We start from the raw sequence: 20,384 nt of genomic DNA, 5'->3' as shown, positions 1-20,384 counted from the left end.
TGGGGCCCCACAAGGGTGCGTTCTGAGCCCTCTCCTGTACTCCCTGTTCACCCACGACTGCGTGGCCACGCACGCCTCCAACTCAATCATCAAGTTTGCGGACGACACAACAGTGGTAGGCTTGATGACCAACAACGATGAGACGGCCTACAGGGAGGAGGTGAGGGCCCTCGGAGTGTGGTGTCAGGAAAATAACCTCACACTCAACGTCAACAAAACTAAGGAGATGATTGTGGACTTCAGGAAACAGCAAAGGGAACACCCCCCTATCCACATCGATGGAACAGTAGTGGAGAGGGTAGCAAGTTTTAAGTTCCTCGGCATACACATCACAGACAAACTGAATTGGTTCACTCACACAGACAGCATCGTGAAGAAGGCGCAGCAGCGCCTCTTCAACCTCAGGAGGCTGAAGAAATTTGGCTTGTCACCAAAAGCACTCACAACACCACCTGATGTTACAGGAAGGCCATAAAGATCATCAAGGACAACAACCACCCGAGCCACTGCCTGTTCACCCCGCTATCATCCAGAAGGCGAGGTCAGTACAGGTGCATCAAAGCAGGGACTGAGAGACTGAAAACCAGCTTCTATCTCAAGGCCATCAGACTGTTAAACAGCCACCACTAACATTGAGTGGCTGCTGCCAACACACTGACACTGACACTGACTCAACTCCAGCCACTTTAATAATGGGAATTGATGGGAAATGATGTAAAATATATCACTAGCCACTTTAAACAATGCTACCTAATATAATGTTTACATACCCTACATTATTCATCTCATATGTATACGTATATACTGTACTCTATATCATCTACTGCATCTTTATGTAATACATGTATCACGAGCCACTTTAACTATGTCACTTTGTTTACATACTCATCTCATATGTATATACTGTACTCGATACCATCTACTGCATCTTGCCTATGCCGCTCTGTACCATCACTCATTCATATATCTTTATGTACATATTCTTTATCCCCTTATACACACACACAAGTGTAAGACAGTAGTTTTGGAATTGTTAGTTAGATTACTTGTTGGTTATTACTGCATTGTCGGAACTAGAAGCACAAGCATTTCGCTACACTCACATTAACATCTGCTAACCATGTGTATGTGACAAATAAAATTTGATTTGACAAACACACACACACACACACACACACACACACACACACACACACACACACACACACACACATATATACTGCTCCAAAAAATAAAGGGAACACTAAAATAACACATCCTAGATCTGAATTAATTAAATATTCTTATTAAATACTTTTTTCTTTACATAGTTGAATGTGCTGACAACAAAATCACACAAAAATGATCAATGGAAATCAAATGTATCAACCCATGGAGGTCTGGAATTGGAGTCACACTCAAAATTAAAGTGGAAAACCACACTACAGGCTGATCCAACTTTGATGTAATGTCCTTAAAAAAAGTCAAAATGATGCTCAGTTGTGTGTGTGTGGCCTCCACGTGCCTGTATGACCCTACAACGCCTGGGCATGCTCCTGATGAGGTGGCGGATGGTCTCCTGAGGGATCTCCTCCCAGACCTGGACTAAAGCATCTGCCAACTCCTGGACAGTCTGTGGTGCAACGTGGCGTTGGTGGTTGGAGCGAGACATGATGTCCCAGTCATGCTGAAGCAGAACGTTCTCCACGGCGTCTTCAGATTCTGTCATGTCTGTAACATGTGCTCAGTGTGAACCTGCTTTCATCTGTGAAGAGCACAGGGCGCCAGTGGCGAATTTGCCAATCTTGGTGTTCTCTGGCAAATGCCAAACGTCCTGCACGGTGTTGGGCTGTAAGCACAACCCCCACCTGTGGACGTCGGGCCCTCATACTACCCTCATGGAGTCGGTTTCTGGCCGTTTGAGCAGACACATGCACATTTGTGGCCTGCTGGAGGTCATTTTGCAGGGCTCTGGCAGTGCTCCTCGAACAAAGGCGGGGGTAGCGGTCCTGCTGCTGGGTTGTTGCCCTCCTACGGCCTCCTCCACGTCTCCTGATGTACTGACCTGTCTCCTGGTAGCACCTCCATGCTCTGGACACTACGCTGACAGACACAGCAAACCTTCTTGCCACAGCTCACATTAATGTGCCATCCTGGATGACCTGCACTACCTGAGCCACTTGTGTGGGTTGTAGACTCCATCTCATGCTACCACTAGAGTGAAAGCACCGCCAGCATTCAAAAGTGACCAAAACATCAACCAGGAAGCATAGGAACTGAGAAGTGGTATGTGGTTGCCACCTGCAGAAACACTCCTTTATTGGGGGTGTCTTGCTAATTGCCTATAATTTCCACCTGTTGTCTATGCCATTTGCACAACAGCATGTGCAATTTATTGTCAATCAGTGTTGCTTCCTAAGTGGACAGTTTGATTTCACAGAAGTGTGATTGACTTGGAGTTACATTGTGTTGTTCAAGTGTTCCCTTTATTTTTTTGAGCAGTGTATATATGTGCATATACACAATAATATTTGTATGTGATCAAAATTTGATTTGTACTCATTTTTCCTTCCATTTCTAAACCCCCACCCCACTCAACACTCCCTTTACAGATGACTGTTTCCCCTCTCCATTCAGCCTGCCCATTTTCAAACGCAATGACCCCGCAGATTTAACCAGGAGAGCTGTGCTCTCGCTCTCCCCATTACAAAGCCAGGGAGAGGGGACCTTGGAGGCCACAGAAGCCAGTCAAAGGCTTAAAAGACATCAAACTCAAGCTACATGCATTGTCCTGTGCCATGGACTTGGGAGGGAATTGTCATGCTAAACACACAGGGAGAAAGTAGAACCAGGCAGGGATTCCAAGAGGACAGGGGTCCGGGGGGGTCCAGTGGGGACCTGTATGGGCTGGACAGTGAGGGGGTAGTAGGTACAGTCAGGGTGCTTGGGGATTAGCCTGAAAATCCTCCAGATGTCTTTTTTTAGATCTTGTCTTACCTCTTTTAAGTGGCCTCTTCATCGTTCATAGTCCCCTCCCTCAAGGGAGCTCTGTATTTCTCTATAGGAGAAGAATCTCTGATCCCACTGCGGACTGGGTGAGGGGCTTTTCCCTCCTTTCGCTGAGCTTTAAATAAGAGTGGAGATAGTGGAGACGGTAATGGTATCACAGCACAATGTAATACTGTATTTTGTAATAAAGTCAAAGCTGAGACAACTCGCACATATCAAGTCTGTCTAGCACCATGTCCAAATAAGCTCCCTGTACTACAGTGTGAAAGTAGTGTGGTATCAGCAATGAGGAAGTGTGAGGGGTGTGAGGGAAAGTCACACATAGCTGTGTGGGTAAACAATGTAGTTCAGACACACGGTCACCACTCACCCACCCAGGTGACTGAGATAGGCATAGGAGGAGTGCCTAGTTTCAATCATTTAAGCCTTTTTTTCCCATTGCCATAATAACATTTATCTTGCCGTTATCCCCTTCTGACTCTGTTAGTGGAGAGATTTCATGCAGATTGACTTGCTCAAAAACATTTGTTCATTTGTCTTGATTGACTGTTTTGAGTGGCCATGATAGGCTGGTGGTGTAGTTTATATATATATATATATATATACCCATAACTTCTTATTTTAATTTAACTAGGCAAGTCAGTTAAGAACACCTTGTTCAGGGGCAGAACGACAGATTTTTTTTGCCTTGTCAGCTCAGGGATTTGAACTTGCAACCTTTCAGTTATTTGTCCAACGCTCTAACCACGAGGCTACCTGCCGCCCCGATTATTCAGGCCAACTCTAAAAACTCTAAGCCTTAGTTATAGCCTATATACACAACCTCTAGGGCTCAGAGTTTTTTCTGACCCTTCTCCCCCTAGCATCCATAGTAGGCTCCCAGTCTGCACCTCTTTTCTCCCTGACTATCTTCCCCCACAAATGAGTCTGATGGCTTTTTGATTTTCTCCCTAACAGCCCTGCCTTTGACAGTCAACACCATCCCTCTACCCATCACAAACCTTCAGCAGCAGACCAATACCATCCTCCCTACCACCATTCACAGGGACAATGGGCCTTAACAGCCCTAGGCAGGCAGCTCAATAGCGTGAGTTACAAGAGCCCCCACCCCCACATACGTTTGTTTTACTACCCTTGTGGGGACCAAGCAATTGATTCCCATTCAAAATCCTATTTTCCCTAACCCTGAACCTTAACCCATACCCTCGACTTAACCCCTAACCCTAATTGTAACCCTAACCCTGATTATAACCCTAAAACTAACCCCTAAGCCTAAAATAGCCTTTTTCATTGTGGAGACCGGTAAAATGTTCCCTTATCTTACTATCCTTGTGATGACTTCTGGTTCCCCACAAGGATAGTAAAACCAAACACACACACACGGATGTAGGCCTGATAACCAACAATGATGAGTCAACCTGTAGGGAGGAGGTAAGTGAACTAGCATTGTGGTGCCAGGACAACAACTTTTCCCTCACCGTCAGCAAAACAGAGGAGTAGATTGTTGACTTCAGGAAGCAGAGGGAACATGCCCTGATCCACATAAACAGGACTGCAGTCGAGAGAACAGAAGTTAAGATTTTCAGCGTCCACATCCCCGAGGACTTGACCACCACTGTTGCCAATAAAGGCACAACAGCGTCTCTACTTCCTAAGGCCGTTGAAGAAATTTGGCATGCCACCCCAGGTCATCTCCAAATACTACTGCTGCATCATCAAGAGCGCCCTGACCAGTTGCATCATGGCCTGGTATGGGAATTGCTCCGTCCACGACCGCAAGGCCCTCCAGCGGATGGAAGATGAAGAGGGCCCAGTACATCACCCATCTAGGACATCTACTTTAAACGGTGCCTGAGGAAGGCCCACAGCATTATTAATGACCCCACACACCCCAGCCACAAGCTGTTCACTCCCTTACGGCAGACGGTATTGGAGCAGGAGGTCTGATAGAAACTGTCTCTGAGCCTGTTGGTATCTACAAGCCCTTAGACTGCTGAACACTTGAACTGGACTGACCACTTTCTCTAATTCTCCACACCTTAGCACCCAGATGCACACAACTCAACACACACACATTACTGCTGCAAACCCATCACAAATGGTTGCTACCAGACTCTTGTGATTGCTAAATACTGCACAATTTAAATACTTGCCCCCTAATCCCCCTTCCCCTAAACACATGTAAATATTGGACATTATATCGTGCCTTCCTGTATTATACTTGTGCTAAACAGTTTATTCTATTCTACTGAGCAATTTACTTTGTTTGTGTTGATATATTTGATTATTTCTTAATGTTGTTGCTTTGTCCAGAATCATTTAGTTGGGCGGTGTATACCATGTGTATTCCGTACATACGACTAATAAAACTTGTAACACACAAACAGAAAGGTTAAGGAGGGAGGAGAGCAAAAATGACTCCAGTCCAGTCCACCAAAGACACGTGAGAAATGTCATAGAAAGTGTGATTCAAAAGGCGATGAAAGTTGAAAACGAATGAAACGGTCTTTTATTTGGTGTTGGTGTGTGATGCGGAACCGACAACACAACACGTCATAGAGAGCTGGATAACAGAGTCAGGAATGGTTATTTCCAGTACCTACTCCAAGCCCCCTCCCCCACACACCTCCCCATTAAGGATCGACTAATAAAACTGATCCCCAGCACCCGCTCCAGCCACTCCTTCCTATAGCTTAATTTACCCATTCTGTGCAGTCCATTTCAGGGTCAAAAGTCATGTAAAGAGCAACATCCTTTCGAGAGAGAGGGAGATAAGAGAGTGAAATCCTTTAGAGAGAGAAAGAGAGAGAGACAGAGCGACAAACATGTGCATGGTCATTTTGCACATCTCACTTGAGTTAACAACATTTAGTTCAGATGGCCTGCATGTGCAAATATATAAGAGAACACTCACTCTTTGTATGGTCATTTTGCAACACCAGAGTTGGAACTGAGAGGGATATATCATCTTTTTACATTTTATTTCACTAGGCAAGTCAGTTAAGAACACATTTTTTTTTACAATGACGGCCTAGGAACAGTGGGTGCCTTGCTCAGGGACAGAACGACAGTTTTTCCCTTGGCAGCTCGGGGATTCGATCTAGCAACCTTTCAGTTACTGTCCCAACGTTCTAACCACTAGGCTACCTGCCGCCCCAAACAGAGGATAAAACAGAGACAATACTAAATAGTGATATTTACCATACATCCACCACAAATCCTATAGATATTCAAGTGCATATATATCACTTTAAATGTCTCCTTCAGTTACAGGATCCTTACACATAGGAGACTGAATCAAAGTCAAACATGTTGGAATCACACCATTTTCGTGGGCATAAAATAGTACTTTAAAGATTATATCATGACAGTGTCCCCTTGTGTTCCTCTCGCTCCTTAACCCAATACCAGGCACATTTCATGAAAACCCCTTTATATGTACCTATAATGAACTGGGTTTAGCTACTAGCTATGCATGACAAATACAGTAAGGGACTGTTTTTTTATTATATATTATATATATATTATAAAAACTGCACATCTCTGTGTTCTGTATGCAATCTATACATGTTTGCTCATTGTAACATTCAAACAGAGGCTTTGGGAGATCACTGCACAAAATAATGAGCTTTACAAAGGCAAGCAAAGGAAACATTGATTCTAAGAGGGGGAGTAATAATATCTAGTTGACACAAAAGGGGCTATATAGTGCACTACTTTTGAACAGGACCCATAGGGCTTTAGTCAAAAGTATTGCACTATATAGGGTGCCATTTGGGACACACTATGAGTTTTACACATGGCTGTAGTTCCCATAGAAGTCCACAATGGCTGTGAGTGATCCAGAGTTTCTGTCAATCAACATCCCTCTTCATTTTCTTTAAAAAAATAATGTATTCTTCTACAGATGTTGGATCTTAACTTGATTACTCTTGTTGCGGAACATTTTCCTGATTCAGTAATTCAAATGAGCCTTGTGATTGGCTAAAAATGAGCAGTAATTTCTCTCTCCATTCATGGACAGTCGAGTTATTGGGATCAGAGCTCACTATCTTAAACAAAAATTCTCTCCAGCTCGCTTAAATGCTATAGGCCTTGGTCCTGTCACTGCAACATTCAAATATACAAAAATGTATCTGAAATTCAACCATATACATCAACAACTTTTGTTTGATATAGTTTAACACAAGATAGTTATTGATCTCCACTAGGGTACGACATAGTAGTGTCTAGTGTATCCTAAGGTTACAAATAAACAAGGGGCGCAACTTTGGTTTTAGAAGTGGGGGGGCATAATTATTCTTATGATATATATTTTTTATCCAGTCGGATAAACACTCCGAACAGGATACCTGACGGCTCGGAGGTGTCCGCATGGTCCTAAGGCCCACCGTTGCCTCGTCTTTTGGGGGGGAGGGGGCATGTTCCCCAGTGAAAGTTGGAATAAACTGAAAGTGTTGGGGGAATTGCCACAGTAGATTTGCCATAATAAACGAGGGAATACTTTATTTCTATTGTACAGAATTAGTTGTAAAATAGATAAATCACCCGTAGTCTGTTCAAAAAGGACTAAATTGTTCCGATGACAATACCAACCAGAGGGCGAACATATCTTGAAAGACTTTGGTTGAAAGCAGGACTAAGGTAGAGAGGAAGAGGTGACGTGAGAGGGCTCACTCTTTCAAAAATAAGCCCAAAGCGTTTCTATGGGCTTAATATGCAGACCTAAACTTGTCGTCTGGCTTTGGGACGACTCCCATTGTTAGGGCGGAGACATGAGCATCTCGTCATTGTATTTAGATCTCTGACTACGGTAACACAGCCATCATCTTTTTGCGGGCCTTCGAGGTAATGGTTGGAATTGAGATCAGCTGTGTGGGTAAATTTGGCGCATATTGATAGTTTAACGAGACCTGTAGCCGTGTTCACATTGGCAGTTTGAAATTACTCAAATCCTATTTATTTGCATTTTCAATTCGATCTGTTATTTCCCCTGCTGTCTGCACAGCCAAAAAAAAACATGGAATCTGATATTTCAAACCGCCATGTGACTTGTGTCTGAACGGTCAAATCTGATTTATTTGCCCTCAAGTGGTTTTTAGACAGTTATTTGGCATATCTTATTGCTTGCTAGCTACTCTGTTGACAGTTTGACAATAACATGTGGTAGCTGCTTGTTCATTGTTTACAAAGAAACTAGTGAATATGCTAGAAAGCTAAACAGCTAGCTAGTTGACTGCTGTGACTAGCCAAAAAAGGACTCGTTTTGAAAGTTGGATCATCTTGTCCTTTGAGGCTTTAAAAGTGTTCTTACCCTAATGATTTTAAACATTCAAAGCAACTGGGACACGTCCATGGAAGGCATTGTTGTCACCGTAGCTTGCTACATAACGTCTGAGTGATAGGAAGCACAAGCACCGCCACCAATCAGCCTACACCACTGTGCACACACACACACACACCTGTTATTACTATGACAGGCGTAGCCTTGTCAGCAAATGACTGCTGTCTGAACACACACAATCCGATTTGGTCACCTTTAGCTTGTTGTCTGGACAGTCATTTAGCCCAAAACAGATGTGATAACCCAAACTGGTTTGCGCATTAAGGCCTGCAGTGTGAACAAGGCTTTAGTTGGCGATAATCTAGTGCCATCAATGGTTGCAATAGGCCCCTTGTTATTTGATTATATTTCTATAGGCTACATTTTGTAGGCTAGCCGTTAGACAATCAATAGTACCTAAATAAAAGGTGTAAAAACCGATAATCTACTGGTTGTGTTTCCCTGGCTAAATTGTTGAGCTGATTTGGAGCATCAATTGATTGACAGATGTAGGCCTACTGTAGAACGATAAACTTTCCTCCAGTGTGTATGCTCACCCATGTATTTTTAGTTAGGCTATGTATAATTTGCAGCGGTGGGTAGAGTACTGAAAATCTGTATTTAAGCACAAGTACTGTTACTTAGATGAATGAATTACCAAGTAAAATTTGCCTTCTTGAGAAACTACTCATGAATGAGTAAAAAATTATCCGGTCAGAAAACCGGATAATTAAAGCCTGCCAGCACCATCTTGCAGACGTCCCCCAGCACAGGTACTCTCCAATGAAGACTAACATCAAACAAAGTCGGTAGGCTGTATAGTTTCAATTAGGGTCATGCAATGTGCACAATTTCATAAAAAGGTATGTGGTACTCGAGGCATTGGAATAATTGTACAATTTCAATAGCATTAATGACAATCACAATATCATTTCAAGTACATGTGAATATGCATACAAAAATATTTACACCAAGTGTGATGTTCAATTTCTCACTCAGAATGAACAGGTGTTACAACAGTAAAACATTCAATTCCCGAAATGTCATTATCAAATCGTGTTACTAGTATTCAAATCAGACACATTTTACTATTGAATTAAATTGATGTCAAAAGTCAATTTTTTGTTGCATTTTAGCTAATCCTAACATGTTTTACTAATCTTAACTTATTCCTCCTAACCTGTTATGAATTTTTAATATTTTTGACAAAAGCTTTATCCCTTCTCTAGACAAAACAGTATTTATACTCCATCCCTTCCGAACCTGTCCTTTCCACTTTCAAGAGTATTTTCTTTTCTTGGCTGGCTCATTCTCCTATCGCCTCGGTTCTGCCGCTACAAGCTATAAATAAAAAGACAATCTATATGATTTCTGTAGGGCACAAAAAGCTTACGGAGATGATACACTGACTGTATGAAAGATGTGCTTATAGGCATTTTAATAAAAACAGAATGACACACACACACAAACAGGGAGAATAATGTGTGGGAGGATCCTGCGGTGGACTTACCTGTTGATCTTGCTAATGTTAGCTAGCTACATCGTTGATGCTGCATCTAGTTTAGACAGCTTGTCTTGTAATGGCAACCTAATGTGATAGCTATACTGAGCGAAAATATGAACGCAACATGTAAACTGTTGGTCTCATGTTTCATGAGCTGAAATAAAAGATCCCAGACATTTTCCAGACAGACAAAAAGTCTTGATCTACATTTTTTCCCACAAATGTATTTACATCCCTGTTAGTGATAATAATCCATCCACCTGACAGGTGTGTCTTTACCAACAAGCTGATTAAACAGCATGATCATTACACAGGTGCACCTTGTGCTGGGGACAATAAAAGGCCACTAAAATATGCAGTTGTGTCACACAACACAATGCCACAGATGTCTCAAGTTTTGAGGGGGTGTGCTGACTGCAGGAATGTCCACCAGAGGTCATATGGGGAGCTAAAAACATGAGATTAAACTTTTTCTGTCACAGTCTGGGTCAGCCAAAGCTAGCTAGTTAATTTCTATATTTCTAATATATTAGCTAATTAGAAATGACTTATCTTACTTCAGAAATATATAATATTACAAAGGCAGAAGGTAATTAAAGTGCAACTTACCTCTGATCGAGTCTGGCTAAGAACCCAAGAACAAAAATATGAAGACGTGCGCTTCCCTTTGAGAGCCGTGGTGGAGATAAAACTGGGTTTGTTGGACAACTTTGAGAGACAATGGACTTAAGAGTTTTGATGACAACCTATTTTGAATACATTTAATTGGTCAAGTGGTTGTGAAACGTTCATACAGACGTATAGTATCGAGTCATGTAAAAAATGTCATCCGACAGCGACAATATTATATTAAAAATCTATGTAACTAACGTAATTTGGTCAAATGTAATGGAGTAAAAAATAAGTTACTTCCTCCAGAAATGACTTGAGTAAGAGTAAATGTACAGCCCACAGAGATTAACTAGAAATGTACTAGTTTCTCAAAGGACATTAGTGGACCAGATTCAAACCCATGCCTACTCTAGCATATGTTTACCGTTGTCAGCGGCTGTACCCACTGGACCACACAGGCTCTGTGATAACCACCAATTTATTTTGCTTATCGTTTGCCTTGAACATATAATACAACAATTAGTCAGTGGACCTACAGTCTAAATGATTGTATAGCCTACAAAACACTGCTTCCAGCTGCCCCCTGGTATTGATTCTCAATATTAAATAGACATTCAATTCCTCCTGCTGCAGATAATTTTCCTTCTGCAACAAAATGCATCAAATTAAGATCCGACATCTGTATAAGCCTGTCCAGTTTTGAGAGAGCAACCTGATTGGAGAGTTAAGCGGGTCTTTTCCAGAGTAAAGAAATTGCGTGTGTGTGTGTAGGTTTGTATTGTGTTTTAATTGGGTGTATGTTTCTGTGTGTGTGGTGTCTGCGTGTTCCAGCATGCATTAAAGCCTACGGAATTCCCTTGGGATTCCCTGGGTAGTGTAGGGTAGAGTCGTCAAACAAAGGATTCTTCACTTCCATCTCTCCAGTCTGCAATGAAATAAAAGCCAAACAAACACAGTCATCAGCAATATGAATATTGTGTGAATATATTATGTGTTTGTGCCTGAGTGTGTGTGTGTGTGTGCATGTCTGAGTGCGAGTGCATGTGTGTGTGTGTGTGTGTCCTAGTACACCCACCGGTGCAAGGCCAGGGCACTCGTACACAGTGAAGTCTCCGCCCACTTCTTCCTCATCTGATGTGACTTCTGAGTCAGTGACTTTCGTCTCCGATTTATGTCTGAAAAACAACAGAATGCACCAAGATGAATATGTGTGTGTGTATTCATATTTGAATGAAACTGAATTGTCGGACAGGTAGGGAGAGAGAAAGGACGCGAGACCGAAAAGGGCAAGAGGAGGAGTAGAACTCACTTTTCCATGGAGAGCATCTGCTGTTTCTGATGCTGGTAGTGGTACATCTGAGCACTCTGTGCCAACTTCTTATCCCCCGACTGAGGAGAACAGGGAGAAGGAGAGGAGAGACCCATGAAAACCACCCTCAGCGGGGAGGAAAAGCAAAGAAGAGGCAAAGCCTGAAAATCAGATGCTTACGTCACAGACATCCTGTGGTCAAATCACATTGACAGAAGGAAATTAATCATACAAAAAAAATAGTCTAGCCCTTATTTACACACATGTAGGTACAGTATCCCGGACATAGATTAAGGCTAATCCTGGTCTAAAATGCATGTTCAAAATAGGGATCTTATATTCAAAGTGCTTCTTCATCCAGGACTAAGATTAAAGACAAACTTCAGCCATTTTTTAACGTTTCCTGTTGAAAAACAATATCCCCTGTATAAATACAGTAATGTACACACACTTATGGGTACACAAATATGTTTTGAGAACTTTGTTTTGGGACACAATTGCAAACTTCAAGAGTTGGCCATTCAAGGAGCTGGTCTGATGGTTTTACTCTGATGTCATCAGCCTCCCCACTTGATTGTGGAAACAACAGAGGACCAAAGAGAACAGGGTCTAATCTGGGTAATTTGGAAAAGACTCCTAACGTATTTAGCTGAGGTGGATGTATTGTGCCCCATGCGGAACAATGCACTTACTGAAGTCCTGTTGGCTGTTCCATTTCCATTGCTTCCAAATGCAGGGTAATCTACCTTCTGGGCCAGACGTGATTCCTTCTGCAACCTGTAGGGGGCAACATTATTCTGAGCCATTAGAGACTAGGGAGACTGGAGCAGGAACAGTAGGTAAAATTAAATTAAAATAAAATCTGCATTTTGGACACTTCCCAATAACGTGATATTCCCTATATAGTGCACTACTTTGACCAAATCTTTATGGACCCTGGTCCAAAGTGCACCATAGGCAGTAAGGTGCCATTTGGGATGCATCATAACAGTGCAGTGCTTAAATGGATCCTTTATAAAATGTGTTGGAAAATGATTTAACATGCTCTAACAAAAACACTTGACAGTAAAACAATAGAAGGGAGTCTAGCACATCTAAGTTGTCAAATTAAATAATAACATATTGATATTGTTACTGTCTGATGTCTTACCTTACCCAGCAAACTGTAGCCAAGATCAGGGCCACAGTGCCAAAGATGATACACACAGAGATCATAACTGCAGAGGTCGAAACAAACAGAGAAGAGGATAGAGTGAAGACAAGATACCCATAAAAGGAGGAGAAATTATGAAATTGTGTGTGACTGCAGATGGAATCTAACCACTTTCAAATCTATTCCCTTCGGAAAGTATTCAGACCCCTTCACTTTTTCCACATTTTGTAATGTTACAGCCTTATTAAAAAATACCTACTTATTTTTTTCCCCTTATCTACACACAATAGCCCATAATTGCAAAGCAAAAATAGGTTTTTAGAAATGTTTGCACATTTGTTAAAAATAAAAAACTGATACCTTATTTACAAGTATTCAGACTCTTTGCTATGAGACTCGAAATTGAGCTCAGATGCATCCTGTTTCCATTGATCATCCTTGAGATGTTTCTACAATTTGATTGGAGTCCACCTGTGATAAATTCAATTGATTGAACATGATTTGGAAAGGCACACACCTGTCTATATAAGGTCCCACAGTTGACAGTTCATGTCAGAGCAAAAACCAAGCAATGAGGTGGAAGGAATTGTCCGTAGAGTTCTGAGACAGGATTGTGTCGAGGCACAGATCTGGTGAAAGGTACCAAAACATTTCTGCAGCATTGAAGGTCCCCAAGAACACAGTGGCCTCCATCATTCTTAAATGGAAGAAGTTTCGAACCACCAAGACTCTTCCTAGAGCTAGCCGTCCGGCCAAACTGCACAATTGGGGGAGAAGGACCACGGTTATGGAGGTGACCAAGAACCCGATGGTCACTCTGACAAAGCTCCAGAGTTCCTCTGTGGAGATGGGAGAACCTTCCAGAAGGACAACCATCTCTGCAGCACTCCACCAATCAGGCCTTTAGTGGCCAGACGGAAGCCACGGCACATGTCAGCCCCATGACATCTCCTTTTGGAGTTTGCCAAAAGGCACCTAAAGGACTCTCAGACAATGAGAAACAAGGTTCTCTGGTCTAATGAAACCAAAATTGAACTCTTTGGACTGAATACCAAGCGTCACGTCTGGAGAAAACCCGGCACCACTTATCACCTAGCCATCCCTATGGTGCAGAATGGTGGTGGCAGCATCATGCTGTGGGGATGTTTTTCAGCGGCAGGGAATGGGAGACTAGTCAGGATCGAGGGAAAGATGAAAGGGGCAAAGTACAGAGAGATTTTTGATGAAAACCTGCTCCAGAGCGCTCAAGACCTCAGACTGGGGCAAAGGTTCACCTTCCAACAGGACAACAACCCTAAGCGCACTTAGTAGAGCTGGCCTGGTCTTACGCCATAAAGGTGTCACTACTTTCAACTAATAAAGACACTTACCGACAAGGAGACTGTCCTTGGAGGGGTATGGGATGGCTATGGGGCCTCCAGGCTCCCCTGGTCCCACCCTCTCCAGAGCCCCAGTGGCAGGCTGCGGGGTCCGGGTAGAGGGGTGGACGGTAGTGGGATGCTCCACAGAAGGTTGGGCCTTGCCTCTCTGTCTGGGAAACTTTGTCTGAGTCATAGGAACTGCCTTGGAGGGGGTGTCTGGGAGAGAGAGAGAGAATAAGAGAGCGGAAGAGAGAGACAGACATTGTTATTATTGTGGTGTAGATAATGTTTTATATATAGCGACACGCATCTACGGAAAAGTAACTGAAACGTAATAAAATTCATAGAAATGCATACAGGATGTAAGGCTCACCTGATTGTTTTGATTGTTTGACCTCTGACACTTCCTGTTTGGCAATGACTGAGTGAAGGAAGTCAATCTCTTTATCTAGATCAGAGAAGGCTGTCACTTGACCTGAGGAGAAAGACATTGGCAGATTTAAGAATGAGTCCATATGCACATCATGCCTTTGTTCAGGATATCTTATTATATATATGTATATTGTGCTTCTACATTTAGTGAGTTTTGTATTTGTGTTTATTAAGGATCCCCATTAGTTTTTGCAAAGGCAGCAGCCACTCATCCTGGGGTCCAACAACATTAAGGCTGTTAAACACAATTAAAAACATTACATGACATTCATAACGATTTTAACAACACATTAAGTGTGTGCCCTCAGGCCACTACTCTACTACTACACAATACAAGTTCCATGTGCATGTGTGTATAGAGGGAGTGTGTTATCATGTGTCTGTGTATGTGTGTGTCTGTGCCTGAGTGTGTGTCTATACACAGTCCCCGCTGTTCCATAAGGTATATTTTTATATATTTTTTAAATCTGATTCTACTGCTTGGATCAGTTACCTGATGTGGAATAGGGTTTCATGGCTCTATGTAGCACTGTGCGCCTCCCTTAGTCTACTCTGGAATTTGGGATTGTGAAGAGACCTTTGGTGGAATGTCTTGTGGGGTATGCATGGGTGTCCGAGCTGTGTTTTAGTAGTTTAAACAGACAGCTCTGTGCATTCAGCATGTCAATACTTCTTACAAAAATAAGTAGTGATGAAGTCAATCTCTCCTCTACTTTGAGCCAGGAGAGATTGACATGCATCTCATTAATGTTAGCTCTCCATGTACATTTAAGGGCCAGCTGTGCTGCCTTGTTCTGAGACAATTGTAAAGTCCCTCTTTGTGGCACCTGAACAGACAACTGGACAGTAGTCCGGGTGCAACAAAACTAGGGCTTGTAGGACCTTGATAGTGTTGTTAAGAAGGCAGAGCAGTGCTTTATTATTGACAGACTTATCCCCATATTAGCTAGTGTTGCATCAATATGTTTTGACCATGACAGTTTACAACCCAGGGTTACTGCAAGTAGTTTAGTCACCTCAAATGGCTCCACTTCCACATTATTCATTACAAGATTTAGCTGAGATTTAGAGTTTAGTGAATGATTTGTACCAAATACAATACTAAGTTTTTGAAATAATTAGGACTAACTTATTTCTTGCCACCCATTCTGAAACTAACTGCCGCTCTTTGTCACTCGCTCTAGTAGCTGAAGTGTATAGTGTTGAGTCATCCGCATACATAGACACACTGGCTTTCAGTGGTATGTCATTGGTAAAGATTGAAAAAAAAGTAAAGGGCCTAGACAGCTGCCCTGGGGAATTAATTATTCTACCTGGATTATGTTGGAGAGGCTTCAATTAAAGAACACCCCCTGTGTTCTGTTAGACAGGTACCTCTATCTACAATATAGCAGGGGATGTAAGGCCATAACAGGCAAGTTTTTTCAGCAGCAGACTATGATCGATAATGTCAAAAGCCACACTGAAGTCTAACAAAACAGCTCACACAATCTTTTATCATCAATTTCTCTCAGCCAATCATCAGTCAGTTGTGTGTGCCATGCATGTTGAATGCCTTTCCCTAGAAGCGTGCTGAAAGTCTGTTGTCAATTTGTTTACTGTAAAATAACATTGAATCTGGTTCAACAGAATTCTTTCCAAAAGTTTACTAAGGGTTGGTAACAGGATGATCGGTCTGCTATTTGAGCCAGTAAAGGGGGCTTTACTATTCTTGGTTAGCGGAATGACTTTTGCTTCACTCCAGGCCTGAGGGCACACACTTTCTTGTAGGCTGAAGATATGGCAAATAGGAGTGACAATATTATCCTCAGAAATGTTCCATCCAAGTTGTCACCCAGGTGGCTTGTCATTGTTGATAAACAAAAATATATATTCACCTCTTCCACACTCACTTTTCGGAATTCAAAGTTACAATGCTTGTCTTTCATAATTTGGTCAGTTAGTGTTTACCTATTTAGTAGTGTTTGTTGCTGGCATTTCATGCCTAAATTTGCTAATCTTGCAGATGAAAAAAATCATGAAAGTAGTTGGCAATATCAGTGGGTTTTGTGATGAATGAGTCACCTGATTCAATGAATGATGGAGGGGAGTTTGCCTTTTTGCCCAAAAATGTAATTTAAGGTGGTAACCATATAACAGAACAGAGTGTGGGCGTGAAAGAGCAAGCATTAGAAGAAACAGGACATCCTGTTGTGTGACTGCAAGTGCATGAAGCAACCCATGAGAGAGCCAGAGAGCCAGTGAGTGTGTGTGTGTGCGCGTGTGTATAAATGTGTTTGTGTGTGTGATAGAGAGTGTGCCGGTGTGTTGTTTGTTTGGGCAACAGTGAAAGAGAGACAAAGCCAGGGTGTTGTTTAACAGCTCTTTTGGCCAGACAGTAGGCCACATTCCAGGACTAGGCCACAGTTCTCCCTGGTTACCGGTATACATAGTGTGTGTGTGGCCAGGGGTTGTAGCACCGCAGGGGGCTTGTGCAATCACCCCGCCCCTCTGTCTAGGCCCTGCTCCCTCTCACACACACACACACACACACAAGTCCCTAAATCTCACTCAGCTGAGTGCTAATGGTGATAATCTCTCCCTCCTCAAGGTTACTCTAAAAGACCAGGTAATTCTACACTGTTTACGTGATAAGCTAAATATGATTCAGATTCAATATTTAATTACTATAGTGAGACATCATGAGCCATATCACCAACTAAGCCACTTCTTTGAAAATGCTTAGTAATGTCTCATTGTGTTTGTATTAGCGTGAGCGCCGTGTTATTAATGATTAAGGTGTTGTCCTCTACAGAAGGGTGGCCATCTGGCGGTGGTAATGTGCGTGATATGATGTGACGGCACTTTCAGTCTGTGCTTTGTTACTTTCTCACCCCATTCTATCCCATTTAGTGTGATCCACAACAGGTGTCAATGGGGGTGGGTCATGCCATCTGTACTTTGCAGGTGGTGGAGTGCTCCAAGTGTGCCAGTGTACCTGGCACTTTATACCCTACTTTGTTAGCTAACTTAAACAACATTTGAGGAAAATTACAACATTTGAAAGAAAAAGAGAACATTCCTGAAATGTTGTGTTGGCATGAGTACTTGAGTGAGAGGGTACATAGAGGAATCAGTGAACATGAACCACAAAAAAGGGAGCATAAGGGTATGTATTTAAGTTTGTTTGAGTGGGAGTGTGTAGTAGATACAGAAAATAAGAACGGGGAAATTGGTGTGTGTGTGTGTGTGTGTCAGTAAACCCTCACACACTGACTAAGCATACACCTCTCCATGCATCAGAGAGGAGGTTTTGGCACCAGGTTGATAATTAACCATAAGCCAAGAGGTGCCAAGAGGGATGTAAGGTGCACTAGCCTTGAGCGTGGGTAAGAGAGGGCTTGACAACGTGCTGGGTTGGAAATGACAGCGATTAGTGTGGACAAAATGGAGAAAAGGGGAGTACAGAACTAGGCAGACCATGATTGATTGCACAGTAGGTGGCAGCATGCACCTTAAACATTTGTTTGCGGACGGCAATGATATCATAGAAGTAGAGGAAGAGGGATTTAAGTTTATGAAAACAAACACTAAACAGTCAGACTCTCTTATTCCTATCATCTCTATCCACCCTTTCCCCACCCTGGCTGGGCCTTAGTTATACATCAGGACAACACATTCAGTTACCTATCATTTCCCATCACAACGACCGAATTTGTCATTTGTATTTACAGTCAAAGGGGCTGCCCTGCTCTTGTTTGTGAACTGAAGGAATGGGTCTTGAAGGTGAATAAAAGTATCTAATGGATATGTAAATGAAACTTTTTGACACTTTTTTCTAATTGTTTACCAGATTGAATGAGTATAATACCTGACCGAATAGTTGAATTCAGACCCACACATAACCAAACAGTATGCATTATTTCATCAATACATAGCTTGCAATAGTACAAAAATATTTTAGGGTCGGCATAACAAAAAAAAGAACAATATTTTACCATTAAATGTCAAATGTGCCTACTCTGGTCCTGTCACCTGCGCTCTAGCCAACAGCTCACAAATACAGTGTGGGTAGGCTGTGCTAGTCTACACGATGAGATTATTATGGATAAGAGCAAGAACATTTTTTTGTTGTTGTCAAATGGCAGTCAAGCATCGATCACCATGTCAGCGGAATAAGACCCTCGAGATTTATTGGAAAGCAGCATCAAGCTAATCATAGTGCTCTTTCACCACGCTGTGAAGTGCATCATAATTTATTTCATTTGTAGCCTAATAAACTGCATGGATTCCCGAGTCGTAGTGGGAGGATCACACCCCATATCATAGCGTGACTCCAAATTTACTTCGATATGATGGTTATTATATCAGTATTTGAGCATAAAGGCCATTTCCAGCATAATTAATTTTACCGAAACAAACGAATTCTGTCTAAACTTATAAAATGACACCGAAACTGCCTGTTTCCGTCACAGCTGTCATTACTTTTTTATACGATATGACTTCTCACAAAAACTGGATGGAAATGTGGTTTCCTGACTAATATTTCTCAGGGGTTCATTCTTAGGGTCTACTGCTGCCCTCTTGTGGCTATCAGAACAATGTGCCGGTGAGTATTTTCAATTGGACCTCTTCCATTTTTATTTAAGGCAAGTCAGTTAAGAACAAATTCTTATTTACAATGACGACCTAGAAACAGTGGGTTAACTGCCTTGTTCAGGGGCAGAATGACAGATTTCTACCTTGTCAGCTGGGGATTCAATCTAACAACCTTTCGGTTACTGGCTTAATGCTTTAACCACTAGGCTACCGCCATACAGTGCACTAGGTTAGATGGGCAATCATTTTCACCAGAATGTTAGCAGCTATAGCTTCTTCTTGACCAAACATTGTAAGGCTTGTTGACCCAAGCCTATATTTGGGTCAGAGGTACTTGGGTCAACATCCATAACATGTCTTGGTTAACTATTCCATCCTCAACATTGCAACAACCCATTTCTCTCTCCATGGTGACACTCATCGTAGCTATATAAAACACATTTTCAAGTGAATAATTCCTGAACACCAAACTCCCAAGAGTATTGTCCCCTGTACAGGTGTCTATCAAATTCCATCAACCCTAGTAGTCACCATGTTAAACAGAATATTGAAATAAAGGACTTCACTATTTTTAAATGAACATCACTACCACTCAACGACTCCACAACGCATTTCCCATCAGGACTAACATAGTCAGAGCTCCACACTGAATCAACTAATAGCATGATGGCATTGTATAACATCCCTGATTCCTAATGGATTGTCAACAGCTGTCATTAGGCTCCATTAGAGAGCTTCATTAGCTTTGCTTAGCCCACTATGCATCATCCCTCCCCGCACCCCATCTCTAGAGGGTCTCCCTGTTCCCCATGTCCAGCTCCTGATCTATTATTAGCCTCTATGTCTATGGAGGGGTCAGTTTGACCACAGCTTTACCTGCTGTTGATGACCACACATCCCTGTTTCTGAGTAGAGCTCTGCCCTCAGTACATACTGTGTGTATACATATCCAGTTCTCCTGACTGGTTGCCAGCCTTATTACCAGACAGGGCCCATAGCTCCAGTGTTTACTTATGGAAGTGTATGCCTTGATGTCAAACACAGGCTTGTCTTACACACACAAAGAGTACTGTTCACCAACTGTACTCACTTAGCTACTGTAATTGACCTACCCTCTCACCCCT

General features: G+C 42.3%; 1 protein-coding gene across 2 annotated transcripts in view; it reads right to left on the bottom strand.

The window, feature by feature from the left end:
- Nucleotides 1-5,950: 5,950 nt before the first annotated feature.
- LOC118387468 (neural proliferation differentiation and control protein 1) overlaps nucleotides 5,951-20,384 on the bottom strand; it is a 37,614-nt gene continuing 23,180 nt past the window's right edge. The window contains exons 3-9 of one of the 2 annotated variants that reach the window (XM_052525647.1): nucleotides 14,624-14,725; nucleotides 14,260-14,466; nucleotides 12,887-12,953; nucleotides 12,429-12,513; nucleotides 11,737-11,897; nucleotides 11,503-11,602; nucleotides 5,951-11,352 (exon numbers count right to left, since the gene is read on the bottom strand). In XM_052525647.1, the coding sequence (XP_052381607.1) occupies nucleotides 11,272-11,352; nucleotides 11,503-11,602; nucleotides 11,737-11,897; nucleotides 12,429-12,513; nucleotides 12,887-12,953; nucleotides 14,260-14,466; nucleotides 14,624-14,725 (803 nt within the window). In that variant the 3' untranslated portion in view covers nucleotides 5,951-11,271. The remainder of the gene's footprint in view (nucleotides 11,353-11,502; nucleotides 11,603-11,736; nucleotides 11,898-12,428; nucleotides 12,514-12,886; nucleotides 12,954-14,259; nucleotides 14,467-14,623; nucleotides 14,726-20,384) is intronic. The other variant, XM_035775862.2, reaches the window with a different exon arrangement.

The sequence above is a fragment of the Oncorhynchus keta genome, chromosome 9, assembly GCF_023373465.1.
Source record: "Oncorhynchus keta strain PuntledgeMale-10-30-2019 chromosome 9, Oket_V2, whole genome shotgun sequence".
Lineage (NCBI taxonomy): Eukaryota > Metazoa > Chordata > Actinopteri > Salmoniformes > Salmonidae > Oncorhynchus > Oncorhynchus keta.
The sequence above is the reverse complement of the archived record's forward strand: the minus strand, read 5'-3'. Positions and strand labels throughout refer to the sequence as shown.